The sequence below is a fragment of the Stereum hirsutum genome (genome assembly GCF_000264905.1).
Source record: "Stereum hirsutum FP-91666 SS1 unplaced genomic scaffold STEHIscaffold_3, whole genome shotgun sequence".
NCBI classification, from domain to species: Eukaryota; Fungi; Basidiomycota; class Agaricomycetes; order Russulales; family Stereaceae; genus Stereum; species Stereum hirsutum.
Genome location: NW_006763133.1, coordinates 835,671 through 849,811, shown reverse-complemented (window position 1 = coordinate 849,811; position 14,141 = coordinate 835,671). Strand labels below are relative to the sequence as shown.

General features: G+C 53.0%; 4 protein-coding genes and 2 non-coding genes across 6 annotated transcripts; 3 read left to right on the top strand and 3 right to left on the bottom strand.

Annotated features, from left to right (window-relative positions):
• Nucleotides 1–1,110: 1,110 nt before the first annotated feature.
• On the top strand, nt 1,111–2,168 carry STEHIDRAFT_153511 (uncharacterized protein; the record flags this gene model as incomplete). The annotated part of the gene is made up of 8 exons (XM_007300758.1): nt 1,111–1,170; nt 1,235–1,333; nt 1,395–1,464; nt 1,519–1,593; nt 1,635–1,722; nt 1,782–1,868; nt 1,951–1,961; nt 2,029–2,168. 8 exons carry the CDS (start codon nt 1,111–1,113, stop codon nt 2,166–2,168), a joined length of 630 nt encoding a protein of 209 aa, XP_007300820.1.
• A 1,160-nt stretch (nt 2,169–3,328) lies between these two features.
• On the top strand, nt 3,329–3,415 carry STEHIDRAFT_t100. The gene has a single exon. It is a non-coding gene; the product is annotated as a tRNA-Pro (tRNA).
• A 176-nt stretch (nt 3,416–3,591) lies between these two features.
• STEHIDRAFT_166024 (uncharacterized protein) lies at nt 3,592–6,716 on the bottom strand (the record flags this gene model as incomplete). The annotated part of the gene is made up of 5 exons (XM_007300757.1): nt 3,592–4,155; nt 4,263–4,423; nt 4,507–4,842; nt 4,954–5,868; nt 6,335–6,716. The coding sequence occupies 5 exons, from the start codon at nt 6,714–6,716 to the stop codon at nt 3,838–3,840; spliced, it is 2,112 nt and encodes a 703-aa protein (XP_007300819.1). The 3' UTR covers nt 3,592–3,837.
• Nucleotides 6,717–7,019: 303 nt separating this feature from the next.
• Nucleotides 7,020–10,497, top strand: STEHIDRAFT_166023 (uncharacterized protein; the record flags this gene model as incomplete). Its single annotated transcript, XM_007300756.1, has 8 exons — nt 7,020–7,119; nt 7,180–7,709; nt 7,783–7,947; nt 7,994–8,026; nt 8,094–8,144; nt 8,217–8,291; nt 8,379–8,559; nt 8,693–10,497. 8 exons carry the CDS (start codon nt 7,020–7,022, stop codon nt 10,495–10,497), a joined length of 2,940 nt encoding a protein of 979 aa, XP_007300818.1.
• A 282-nt stretch (nt 10,498–10,779) lies between these two features.
• On the bottom strand, nt 10,780–10,882 carry STEHIDRAFT_t85. Its single transcript has one exon. It is a non-coding gene; the product is annotated as a tRNA-Pro (tRNA).
• Nucleotides 10,883–11,919: 1,037 nt separating this feature from the next.
• STEHIDRAFT_50924 (flavonol reductase) lies at nt 11,920–13,184 on the bottom strand (the record flags this gene model as incomplete). Its single annotated transcript, XM_007300357.1, has 4 exons — nt 11,920–12,135; nt 12,237–12,459; nt 12,550–12,863; nt 12,954–13,184. Coding segments are annotated over 4 exons (984 nt in total), but the record flags the coding sequence as incomplete, so codon positions are not given.
• Between the last annotated feature and the right edge of the window lie 957 nt (nt 13,185–14,141).

Genomic DNA, 14,141 nt, shown 5'->3' with positions numbered 1-14,141 from the left:
GGTCGTTTTTCGTCGCACGCTTTTGGGGGTGTTTTCGTCGCATCAGGGATGGGACATCGGATTTTTGGCCATTTCCGTCGCACGTCGGATGGAACATCGCTCCGCATAAGGCCTTCCCAAACCCTGGTCGTCAAAAAATTTCCCCAAATCATGTTTTTGGCCGTGTTTGCCAAGTTTTTACCCCATTTTTTGCGTCCCCGAGAGACATTTTCGTCGCATAGCGGGATGGAACATCAGCATCGAAAAGCCGTTTTCGTCGCACTACGGATCGGACGAAACGCGATGTTTCGCTCAAAATTCGTCGCATCAGGATGGGACCTCCGTTAGCATACGCAGGGGTCCTGCGGTCGCGTTTCCCATCCTTCGGCCATCTCCGTTCGTCCGTGTCAGTCACGTGCTTGGTTACCTTGCTTCAAGGTCCTTCGCACCCCGGTAACCTCGCAAATCCGTTGCCAAAAACAAACATGTACAAACAACCGTCCGAGTGGCGTTACACCTCTCGTTTGTCTGCTGTGGCCCGATTCTCTTTCATATATGGCCCCTTTAGCTTGCTTCTTCCCTCTATTTTCTGTCGTGATCTATGGTCGCCTCTTGCACGACACTGATAAGCCAGTATGACGTCGTGTCGTGGCTTGAAAGTCAACATTTGGGCCATTCGTGCATGAACACAATGTCACTGTTGCTGGTGTGCACGTCCCTTCCCTGCTTGCGCCAACGCCTCTGTCCTCCTTTTATCTTGCGCGTCCCTGTGTTCACGTTTCTTTTCTGTGTGTCGGCGGCCAACGCGTACTATTCGTATTCTTCGATATCGAGAGGGAGCTCTGCGATAGTGTGGTCCAATCGCGTGTCTCCCACGCATTTGCACTACCCCTTCGGTTTCGTGTTAGCGGACATGTTTCGGAGTCCACCCGCTGGACCCACTGCTGGCCTCTTCAGACTCCTGTGATGCCTCCTGTCTCTGCTCGTCGGGCGATGCCCACAGTCATCGAGAGGGTTTTTTCTTTGGCCGGTAATTGTGGACCCTATTAAGCGTCCATCTGGGGGGTTCAAGGAGAAGTTTCTTACTCCTTCTGCCCCTCTATATTCAACTTTGAACCCACCTTCTCCATCATGCGTACCACTCGAAGCTCTGGGGCCACCCAAGGTGCCGCACCCTCTTTACCCGTCCAGGTTTGTGCTCTGCCGATCTCAATGACATCGTATCTCTGGTGGTTAATTTTATTGTCTTCTGAAGCCGGCTCTTGGCACAAAGGAGGACGTTTCTTTGTCTCCTCTGACAGTGGGTTCGGAGTCTGAGGTCATGGAACCGGCCATTGCATCTGTACGTGCTGAGGTGAGTTGTGTGTATACCTTACTGTGTTCTATTCTTGACATTGTGCCCTCGGTCGGTCCAGGGAGATTTGCCGGCTTCTGATTCTGCTGCTGAGATGGCAATGGGAGCTGATGTAGTCGGTGGCGTCTCTGGTATGAGATCTCATCTCACTTTAGATTGGCATTATCTGATACCTGCGGTCACAGTGCACAAAGACAACACCCCATCTGCTGATAGTGGGCTCGTGGACCCACCGTCCTCCCCAGGCGAGTCTATCCCGTGTAACATATTTCACTTTCAACTGACATCGGAGTGCCCACAGATGTAACCGCAGAACAGAGTCGCATACTCGAGGATAGTATGGATATTCTCGCCAATAACTCAGTGGCGATATGCGACACCACTGAACGGTGTGTGCTCTACCGTGGAATATATTGATTTGGCGCACACTGACGTGACTGGAGTGCAGCAAAGTAACTCAGGTCGCCACCGAGGGCTTTCGAGAGGAGGCTCACCCAGTCGCCGCTGTCATGAGCACGGGGACGCCCTCTACCACGTACGTGTCGTCTTATGAGTCTCCACAATCCTCATTGTCTATTGCTCATATGTTACCTTGAATTGTGCTCAATCTGAAGCAGGATTGGATCTCGTCGATGCTGCCACCGCTCTGGGAGAGTCTTACCGTTATCTCGGCAATGTTCAGTACAATTCCAAAGGACCGTATGTCTTCGTCGTCAAGATCAGGGTGCTCGTGCCCCCCGTGGAGTTGGCGGCGGAGAAGCTGGTGAGAAAGCGTGTTCCGGCGAGGGCCACTGATTTCATGGGCTCGTCGTCGAAGCGGGCGCGTGTGGCGTAAGGGTGACTTGCCGTCGTATGGTCGTGGTTAGTGTTGTCAAATGTTCGTGGCTCAAAGAAGCCAGATTCATTCTCGGTTGTTACTCTGTGTTCGTTTTTTGTTGTCTGTGTGGCTGCTTATTATGCTACTATGACTTGCCTATAACCAGAGTCGGAGAGCAGAAAATAATATTAAGTTTTGCTCTCTCTTTTTCCACTCGTGTGGTTTATTATTCTGTGCTGCAGATATCGGGACGGCCCGCGACGGCCCCTCCCCAGCAAGGTTGCTGCTGCCGAAGGTAGCGCTCCCCCAGTTCTTAGCTTGACGATACTGTGGTGGACTACACCGCCAACTTGCTGACGGGCGGCTCCGGGGTGGCCGATCCGGGGAGATATCCACTACCGGCACAGCTGTTCATTTCTGTGCGCAGGCCATTGGGCACTGTCACATCAGCAAAAACACATCAACAATGCCATGACATGTTCATGCGTCTTCCTGCTGGAAGCATTGTCATCTCGCTTGCACTCGGGGGTTCAATGTCGTGTGCGCTGACTCCGGCCTTAAAGCTACTATACATACACGCTACTTGGAGCCCTACACCACTCACACATTATCCTGCGAGTGCAAGTCATTAATTTCGACTCTTCCAATGAAACTTGACCTCAGGCATCCTATTGCACTGCCCCTCACCTTCTCTGTATTACCGACATGCTTACTATCATGACTCACCTTCATCTAGGAAGCGGCCCATTCACGTTGTCGTTGTCCAGCTTGTGCCGGTGGGTGTGATGCAGTAAGTACAGCTCCCGTAGCCTCAATTATAATCAACTTATCCTAGATGCGACCACAGCTACGATTACTTTTTAGGATTTGTCTAGGATACATGACCTACAAACGTCTGCCGAGTCGATGGTTCTGGGTGCAAGATGAGGGCACTCGTAGGCTGGTTGAGCTTGATCTTGAGTGTGGCGGTGAACAGGGTCGGAGGTGTGGTTTGGGCCACAGTTAAGATTCATGCTTTGCTTCCCACCACAGTCCAGAATTATCGGCCTTTACCCTATATGCCCCTCTGAATCTTGATGAAGTCTTCACAGATAGCTGCCCTTTAATTCTGGAAGCTATGTAGTTCAATAGAGAATCTCAACATAAATAATACTGCATTAAACTGAGTGTCTGGCATCGGCCTGGTGGTCTAGTAGTATGATTCCTTCTTAGGGTGCTTCGGTACAAATTGGAGGAGGTCCCGGGTTCAATTCCCGGCCAGGCCCATGAGTTTGAATAAGTCACAGAGCGGAATACATTTTTTTGCTCCTCAGCCTAGAAAACCAGAATACGACAATCCAAAAGCAGTTCAGGGACATCACGAAAAGAGCCGCGCTTGACTTGCATGCACTCAGTGCTCAAGCACATGGTTGACGAGAAGGATTATACATATCAACGATAGGAAATAGAAAGTTAAAAAGGGGCTGGGCAACAAACTAGATACAAGCGCATTATCATAGTCATAGAGCCTGAAGAGACCGAGCTTATGTGTTTACACTGGGGAATCCATCAAATACCACAACCTACAACCACAACATCGTCCTTGCATGGGTATCCAGTTCGAAGGTAATCCAGCCGAAAACCGAGACACGTCAAACATGGACTTGAACAAGGGAGCATACTCAACACCGAAACTGCCAACGCCCGTCTACACCTTACTAGCCGCCCTCTTCTTCTTCCCCCCTGCGCCTCCCGCCTCCCTCGTACCCTCCCTCTCTCCCTCATTCGACTTCGACCGCGCCCTCAGCCCGCTCACACTAATCGGCGCCGAAACCGCCCTGTCGGTATCTCCCTCCTCTGCCGCGACCTTCCTCGCCTGCGCGAAGAACAAGCGTGCGTCGCGCTCGCAGATGTTCTCGATGTAATAGTTGTTCCCGCGCGGGACGAGGATCATGCCGCCCGTGGCGAGGACGTAGGACGAGTCGTGCACTTTGAAGTTTACGGCGCCTTCGATGATGTAGAAAACCTGTGGAAAGTCAGGTGCGAGACCATCAGTAAACAGACGAGGCAAACAAACAGGAGAAAGGAAAATGGAAAGAGAAGAGGGTGAGTGGGCAAGGAAGATTGACGTACGTATGTATTGTCTTTCGTGGTCTTGGAGGGCTTGTGTCCTCCTGGAGGGATCATGAGCTGTCCGGCAGCGATGTACTCTCCGTCTCCAAAGACCTTCTGGAAATAGAAATCGTTGTTCAGTGCCGGCTTCGGCTTGATCATGGTCGCAGTATACGCCAAGCCTTCAATATCAAGTAAAAGTCAGCCACGCCCATAGATCCAAAATCCATATCGAAGGCAGACAAAGATTGAAGAGAAAACGCACGTCTCTGCACCGGCACCCCACTCCCCCACTCCAACACGATCCCATTCTGCTCCGTCTCATCGTCCCAACCCTCCTCCGGATTCCAGACCGTAACGACCTCTCCGCCATCCGCCGTCTTACTCTTCGCCCTCGTCGAGCCTCCTCTTTTACGTCCTGCCTTGCTGAGAGGCTGAGGTGGTTCTTTCGGGATACGGATGATGTCTTTGATGGTGGGGACGAGGGTGACGCCGGAGTCGCGCCGTCCGTAGACGACTTTTTCGAGTCGCCACCAATCGAGGGGGGCGTAGCGGCGGCGGGTGCCACGTCGGAGGCCTGATTCGTCGGCTTCGGGTTCGTCTGTTACGAGGAAAGGAAGAAGTCAAGATCAGTCCAGTGAACATGATACACGAAAAGAAGAAGAGAAGCTGAATTGAAGGTGGAAATGGAGGTGAAGGTTGGAAAACGTACCTGGAAGGGCATGGACTTCCCTCTTATGCGGCCTCCCCCGCTTCCTCCCTGCATTCGTCACATCGACCTCTTCGCCCCTCTCCATCTCCTTCTTTCTCTTCCTCTTAGGCTGTGGTTCCGGTTCCGGAATGTCCTCCTGCTCCTGGACGTCGTCGTCGAAGCCGGGATCCATTTCCACGTCCTGTAAGCCCTGCTCGATCTCGTCTTCTACACCGTCGTCCTGTTGCTGTTCGATCTCTTCTATCGTGGCCCGTCTCTTGCCTTTATTCTTCGACTTGTTGGCTTGAGCCAAAGCCCGCGCTTCCGCTTCTGCTTGGTCTTCTTGGTCGTCCTCTTGACTCTGCTCCTCCTCCTGCCCTTCTTCTTCGTCGCCCTCATTCTCGTCGTCCTCCTGACCCATCTGCGAGAACGAGGTCCTCCTCGACGACGTCGTGCTCGGCCCCACACTCGCACTCACACCACTCTGCCCACCCATACTCTGTCTCGACCTCGCCGACTTACTAGACTTATCCGGATCGAACGACTCAAACTGCTCGGTGTTATCATCATCGTCATCATCGTCGCTAAACCCACCATCATTGAACCCTCCCATCCCGGTCCCATACATATCCTCGTCCGGATCCATCTCCGGCATCGCGGCCGAATACGACATATTGTTCACCCCAGGGCTCGAGAAACTGGACACGACGCTGGCTCCTGCTGCTGAGGCGGAGCCGTTGGGGAATATAGAGGAACGGCGGCCGGAGCCGGTGGGTGTTTGCTGGGAGTTGCGGAAACGGGGCATGGAGGGCGGGGAGGGGAGGGAGTCGTAGTCTGTGCCGTCGGAGGGTCGGGGGAGGGAGCGAGAGGAGGAGTTGCCGAGGCGGGAGATGGAGGAAGGGGGCTGCGGGTTGCGGGCGTTGGTGTAGTTTACGACTAAGGAGAGTGAGAGGGAGGTCAGCGATGCAGGTGTAGGATACGTAGAAAAGAGCGTGTCGAAAGAAGGAGCGTTTGGCTTTCTGGATCCCTCTTAAGTAAGGTCGATATATGTGTGTATTACACGCCAGATGACTACAACGCCCTTTACTCTGGAGGTGGTTATGACATCCAAGGTTTGATGTCCGGCGAGACCCATAACGACCTCGAATGACCTCGCTTCGATCCTCCGGCGACATCAATAGTTGGTCTCGGTCGAGCCCAAGTGAGCCCCCTGTATTGGAGTCGTCCGTGTATGACATTGTGCGTTGCCGGATTGTAGCCGAAAAGATCGATCTCATTTCGAGCTCGCTCACGATGACAACTTGAGCTGGGAGCACCGGGTGCCATCTGACCTCCGGCTACGCAAGCAGTGTACGCATCGAGCGCAACAACACCAAACAGGAGAACAAAAAGCGACACTCACCAGGACTGTCGTCGAGCTCCATCGACATCTCCCCATCGTCCTCGTCCTCACTAACAACCGCCCTCGCTCTCCCCTTGCCTTTCGCACTCCCTTGTCCACCTCCCCTTCCGCCTCCTCTCCCTCCACGCCCGCTCCTCCCCCCACTCGCTCCGCCACCTCTTCCCCTCCGTGACTTGACATTATTCGGTGGTGTCTTCGCCTGATTCAGAACCTCAGAGAACGGCTCGAACTCGTCGGAGTGGTGCTCGATGTAAGGGACGTATTGGCCCGTGCGTTTTCCGACACCACGTTCGTCTGCGCGGAAGGGGACGTAGGGCTTGTTGGCACGACGGCCTACGGCACCGCTGGCGCCAAGGCTGGATTTTCGGGCGGATGCAGGCATTACCTGTATGTCTCTATGTGTCTCTCTGTAGTGCGCACTGTTGTTAGAGTCTGTGCGTAGGGATAGTGGGGTGATGGGGATAGGATGAGAGGGCGTGGCAGGTGATGGTTCGAAAGAGGAGAACAACGAGTCGTGGGAAGAATAAACGGACGCGAAGGACGCGTTTGTGGCGCTGGAATTTGCAATCTCAAAAACTCCTTTGGACGTTGCGGGCTGTGGCGAAGGTTTGCATGGTTCATCATTTGTCTGTTTTTGTGCTCAAAAGAATATTTATCAATATTAGTTGAGTCCTGAGAGGGACTTATGACTAGCTTGAGACCGTTCAAGTTGCCCATCACCAACCAAGAGTTCGCGTTCTATGTCAAACGCTGCGTGCCCCGCACAGGCTGGCCTAGACGGTTGGGTAAGATCTCAACCATTCCTCTGATCCAGTATTTTCTGGCATCTCATAAACCATCCTTAGCCATAGCCAACTCAGGTGGTGTTGACTCGACATGCCTCCTCTTCCTCTGGCATCGTCTCCTCTTCGAATCCGGTCCCACAGACCCTTCACTCCCTACATCCCTCATCTCCCTCCACATAAACCACTCCCTCCAATCCTCCGCCTCTACCATGGCTAAATCTGCCTCACTCCTCCCACTCCACCTCTCCATCCCCCACCTCGAACTCCCAATTCTCTGGGGCACCCGCCCCTTCCCAAACTATCCCCTTTCGAGCCACACAGAACGATCTGCGCGTCAGGCGAGGTACCATTTATTTTTGGAGGGCATGGTAAGAGGGGGTGCGGGTGCGATCTGTATGGGCCATCATGCGGACGATCAGGTCGAGACGGCGTTGATGAGGCTGTCAAAGGGGAGTACGATGTTAGGATTGGCTGGCATGAGGAGCGTGAGGACGTGGGGGATGGGGGACGATAAAGCGTGGCCGCTGAGTTGGGCGGGGAGTATGGGAATGGGGCTGAGCATCGTAAGGCCGCTGTTGAGTCTGCCAAAGGTGTGTTTTTCACTCGCCCCTTTGACTATTCCGCTCTGCGAGTAGGGCTGGAAGAGAAGCTGATGAGTGTTAGGATAGGATTGTTGCGACGTGTGAGGAGGAGGGGTTGGAGTGGTACGAGGATCAGACGAATTTTCAGCCGTCGCTTACTTTGAGGAATGTCGTTCGACATCTTATGACGCATGCCGTCGAGGATTATAAGGACCTCGAACCTCAATTCCTGGCACGTCCTCTCACTGTGGACTTGCAGACCGCTGTCTGACCCTTTGTTAATGCCAAATTAGGAACCTCTACCGATTGAAATCGGCGAGGAAGAGGTATGTGCATTTTGAGCTTCGCTGTGTCCATTCTTAGAGTGACTGAGACTGGCATGGACCTGGACAGCCGGACAGTGACGGCGGGGTAGACTCGGAAGACCGATTCGTCGGATCAGAGGTATGACCTTGTTCCCTAGTCTGACTTGATCATTCGTAACACCCTTTCTCAACGAACGTATTCTCCACTCAGCGTGACAAACTATCCCTCGAAAAACTCATGGACCAACTAACCGAGGAGATCAAATCAACGTCCATAGACCCCTCCGTAAGTAGTACCAGTAATCACCCATGCGAAACTCCATCTCGTCCACTCGCTCACTCACGCATCTCCACGTCCTACGTCCTACACTAGACACCCTCGGTCCTCACCCCCGAAACGGCTGTCAAACTGTACGAACACGTCCGAGAAGACCTCGAAGCGCGCTACGCACGGCAGAACAATCCGGTCCCGCTCGAGCTCGCGGACGGGCCTGAGAGTCTTAAAGGGTCGATTATGGCGATCAGGGAACATGTGGAGGATATCGAGATGCAGAGTATGTCGCTTCCCATTCCCATTCACGTTCAGACTTCACTTCCGCGTCTTTGTTATTTTGATTGCTCCCTTTTCCTTTGGAACACGGTGCTAATTCAATGCGATTTTTGATTGTATACAAAAATCACTTGTAGCGGATCAATTCCTCCGACAACACACGCTCGACTCGCCCGTCTCGACTTTCCTCCTTCCGACGGACACACTCCCACCACTCGATCCCGAGTTCGAAGAGTATCTGAGTCGACACGCACCGAAGAAAGCGCAGCAGCACCGCAAAAGCAGACCCGAATCCAATGCTTACCCCAGTTCTATCCCTCGCCCCGACTCTCATTCTACCCGTAGCCCCGATATTATCTCTGCAGATCCCTCTAGCCTCTCAGACCACTCCTCCGATTCTTCACCCTCGACCCCTCACCCTCCCCCAACCTCCGACCAAAACCCATCACCATCCTCATCCGACCCACCTTCCCCACCCCAATCCGAAGTCACCGTACCCGAACCCGAACCAACCTACGTCTACAAATCGCAACTCAAAATCCCCGCCTCAACCCACACCCGAACGCCCTACATCCCCCGGCTCGTCTCCCTCTCGCTCGTCCTCCGCATCCTGCGCTACGTCTCGCCGCACCCCTGGGGGACATCGGCGGCGAGCGGAGGACGACACGTGCTTTCGCTGGAGAGGATCGTGCATGCGCTTTGGGGGTTCGATCCTTCGAGGTCGGGCTCTCAGTTCGAAGGCGATGGAGAAAAAGAAGAGAATGAAAAGGGAAAGGGCAAGGGAAGGGAAAAGGAAAAGGGAAAGAAAGACAATGGGGAACCCGAGGATGCGAAAGAAAAAGAATCGCCTTTCGGTTTCGAGACTTATCGCCCGTTCAGCGCGGGCGGAAAAGTGCTCTGGACGCCGGTGCGGATAGTGAGAGAGGGAGGGCTGTTGAGGTTGGCGGGGAGGTATAGGGAGGGGGAGAGGTGGGGATGGTTGGTGACGAGGGCGCCGCCGGAGAGGGCACCGCTTGGGAGTAAGGCGAAGGGGAGGAAATTGAGTCAGAAGTATCAGAGCGGGGAGAAACGCGAAAAGGAAGTTGAGGGCGGGAAAAGTAGGCAGGACGAGAATGGAGCGAGAGAGAAGGGGACGAGAGAGAAGGAGGGTGAGGAGGGGAGTGAGGAGGAGGCAAAGGGCGGAGGGAAGGCGATGAGGAAGGAGGCGCGGAGAGCGAATTCCACGGGGGTGGTGAGAGGTGTGGAGATGAGGGTGCCGAGGAATGAGAGGACTTTGGCGGACGATGTCACGGAGGAGTTTGTGGAGGCTTGGGGACGAGCGAGCGGTGCTGGGGACGTTAATAGCGACAGCAACGGTGTCAAGACGGAGGAGGGGAGGACAGAGGATAGCGCGGTGGCGGAGGAAGAAGATGCGAAAGAGAGGACCAAGTTCCGCATGCTCTACGACTGTCGTTTCCTCATTACCTTCGACTTCTCCAAGACACCCTCTCACCTCCGTGACGTCTTCTCCTCTCTTCACCAGCACCAAAAAAATCCCACCTCATCCTCTTCCTCTCCGCAAATAATAATCGAACCAGCAACCCGGTATTACTGGCCCCAGGTCGTCCTCCGACAATCCGGCGAACCCGATATCATACTCGCTACAATCAAAGACAAGATCGCACAATTGGCAGAGTTCAACGAGAGGAAGAGGCAAAAGGGTGTGAATACGAATAAGAGTTGGAACGTGAATTATGGGATTTGGAAGCAGACGCGACCGGATAGTGCGGTGGAGAGGGCTATGGAGAGGTTGTTAAAGGGACAAGAGCGGAAGACAGAGGGCGAGGAGGGGCGTGAAGGGGACGGGGATGGGGAAGATGGAATGAAAGGAGGGAGGGATGAGAGGGAGGGAAATTCAGAGTGGGTTAGGATAGAGTTTGTTAGGACTCTGCGCGCAGAATAGATGTAGGTCCTGCGGTACATTCAGGGCTTCAACCGGTGAAGGGACTTCAGCACCCCTCAGATACATACATGCTGAGGGCGGGAAAAAGAAATGAGTGGATAGAGGCAGGTTCGAACTCGCGGCTAGACTGTGGCGTACAAATCACATCGTTCCGTTCTCACTAACACTAGTACTGGCATCGTCTCAAGTTCTTTCCTCGAACTCACTCGACAACTACATCTTCCTGCACTGGTGGGCCGTTCACGAAGTAAAATGAGAGCGATGCAGTGGCTTGTCTCTCTAGGGCCTGACCGGGAATTGAACCCGGGACCTCCTCCAATCAAAGACAACCAAGTTGTCCGGGTGCGAGCCCGAAGAAGGAATCATACTACTAGACCATCAGGCCATTACCTTCTATTCCACTTGTAGCAATATACCTTAAACGGGGAGGTATATATTTCCTTCGAGAATCCCCATCCGACTTCCTACTTGAGGAAGAAAAATGCTGTAGAGACCTCTTAAATGGGAGAAGAGTTATTAAATTCCTGGTCCCTACAGGGATCAGGTCTTGCAATGATTTAAATGACCACATTAGGATAACTCTTCCCACGCTCTGGAATACCTGACGAGCTCAAGACCCCCCTCCTGCCCCATTGGGATGTACCACCACGCGAGCGAAAGACCTAACGACGTCTGCACCCCCCTCCTACCCCATTAGGACCTACTTCCCACGCATTGAATGTCCCAAACGACGATATTCCAGTCGACCTGCCCCATTGGGACGGACTCTTACACTAGGAGTGCCTCTCTGCGCCGTATTCTGAATGTCGAGATTCTTTCATATAAAGGACACGATGGCAATGCGCACAAAAGTGGGCACTGTGCTCTCACCTCGTGGCCTTCAGCTGTGGCGAGATTCAGGGAGTGTTACAGTACTTACTCAAGTACATTAGCACTGAAGTTCATGCCGAGCGCGAGCTCACCACTGAAACAACACTGAAAGATTTCGTGGCATCCACCACTTGTTCGAAGAGTGGGTCGTTAGTACTAGCGCTAGTAAATTTTATCACGCTCTTCAAAGAAGATCGCAGACCATCGCGCGGGGCGGAGCCCCCGCGTAGAGGCGGGCCACAAAGCGGCTGGGCGAAGCCCTGGCACGAGAGTGGCCCGCCGTCTTCATTCCGTGAAGCCAAATTGGCCAGAAGATACAACTTGAATCTAATGGACAGCTGAAGGCAGTGGTCACTAATCGACCCATAGGAGGGACCAGGTGGCGCCCGGAGGGCAAGTGTATTCAAACCATGTATAGTCTACGAGGAACTCCAATATTCGTCCATAATACAACTGAATTCCACACCATCTCTATCTAGATCTAGCTCCAGCCAAGAGCCCTCAAGAGAAAGAAAAAAAGAAACAGCAAGCTCCAACGCTCCTGCTAAGCACTTAATTCTTCAGCTCCCTCTCAATCTGCACCAACTTATCCGCCGTATCCTTAATGCACTTCTCCAGCGGAATGAACTGAATACCAAGCTGCTCCTGCGCCTTCGAAGAGTTGTACAATAAGTCATGCTTTATCTTGGAGAGGTCATCGACCTTGGGCAGCCTGTCACTGAGTTCAGGGTGACTCTGAGCGATTATGCTGGCAATTTCTTCATTTGTCTGATTGATCGTAAAAAGTGATGATTAGCAAAAAAAAAAAATACCCTCCGGAGGGTCTGAGGAAAATGAAAAAAAAAAAAAAAAAAAAAAAAAGTACTCACATAAACTCCCCCAATCAACAGATACCTCTGTCCCTTGGCTTCCTCCCTCTCCGACGCCCTAACATGCGCGAGCGCGACATCCCGCACGTCCACGGACGCCGGCATCGCAGTCGGTGGGAGCCCTTCTTTGTAGGCGCCGCTCATGATGTTCCATACGTCTTGAGTGGATGTGTTGAGGGAGTCGAGCGAGGTGAGGGGTTGATGGGGCGGGCCGTAGATGTTTCTGAGCGGGATAAATAGAACACATGAGTATAAAGGTTCTGACTTCCCCAAGGCCCGGGAAGAAAAACGAATGAGGAAGAAAACAACATACGGCGGACAAACAACACTCCCCTCCCACCTCGGCCTCTCCCTCTCAATCCACTCCCAAAATGTCCTCTCCGCCAACACCTTCGACGCGCAATACACATATCCCGGATGCGCATGCGTCTTCGCCTCCTCGTATGTCGCCGGGTTCCAGTCGTCATCGGTATATGTTTTGCCCTTGGCCGGGAAGGTAGCAAAATCGAAGACGGAGGCGAAGGAGGAGGTGAGGACTACTCGTTTTAGAGTAATGGAGAGGGAGGTGGCGGAGAGGAGGTTGTGGGTGCCGGCGATGGCGGGGAGGAGGAGATCTTTTTCGTTGTCCTGTGTGTGTTGCGTTAGCACCGTACTCATACCACAGCAGGAAGGGGACTGGTATTGAGAAAAAAAGGAAGAGGAAGAAGAGCAACCTACCTTGATGATATAAGTAAACGGAGAAGCCGTATGCGCAATAATCTCTACACCCTTCACTGGATCGTCGAAACAACCCGGCGTAGCTATATCCTCGACAACGGCGTATTCAAATTTGGACTTGTATCGAGGGAAAAGGGAGATCCATTGTTCGGCCTTGGAATGCGAGCGACAGGTGCCGCGGACAGTGTAGCCTGCTTCGAGGTAGGCTAGGGCGACGGCGGTGCCTACGAACCTAAATAATTGGGGTGGGATTGTCAATAACGATATATCGTGAAGATGAGTAGGACGATGAAGACGATGAGGACATACCCAGTGACACCGGTGACGAGGACGAGGCCTTTAGACATGTTGTGTTGGGATGTGGTTAGGGCGAACAGTGTGAGGGAATATATATTAGAGATGGGAGAGGATTCAGATGGTCAATTGAGATGTGAGTTGATAGGATGAGAATGAAAAGCAGCACGGCTAATTTCACAGTATATATACCTCCCGAACACTTGCATTACATGGCTGAAAGGATAGATAGGAAGTTACAGCTGTGCTTGATTTCCCGTCTTACTCTCAGATCTGAGTCGACGCCGCCCTCGAGAGCCTTCGAGCGCTGAAGAACTTGGTCCTCATCGGTGGGTGCGCGTCTGTGACGAGATGGATGTTGATATCGACGCGCGTGCAGAACTGCCGAAGGGACACAACACACAAGAGTGTGGGCTGCACTGTAACGGTGGAACTTAGGATCAGATAGCGGGGATGAAACGTCCTGCGCTAACTCCTTGTACTACCTGCTACTCTGTCTGGGGATACAGAAAAGCGCGGAAGTCATCGGATAGAGTTAAGCAGTAGGAATCATCGATGTGTCCAAACGACAAGAGGACCAGGAGGAATAAAATGTTGAGCACTGAAATCAAAGTTTCCAAGGTATCGCCAACGCCGTCCGTCGAAGTTCCTGCGGTCCTCGAATATAGTATACTCGGGCGACGGTGAACGCCTCGGCATCGGGAATGAGTATCATGAACGTCGTGCACTCGAGGATAAGGGATAAGGGCAGGGCGCTGAAAGAACGATGGGTGCCACAGTCCCCGAGATGTGAACAGCGCATTGGACGAATCACAAGGGGGTTAAAGAATAAGTGTTCACTAGTCAAGAAAACATCGAGCCCTGAGCTTGAGCCCACCACACCCAGGTCGAGAA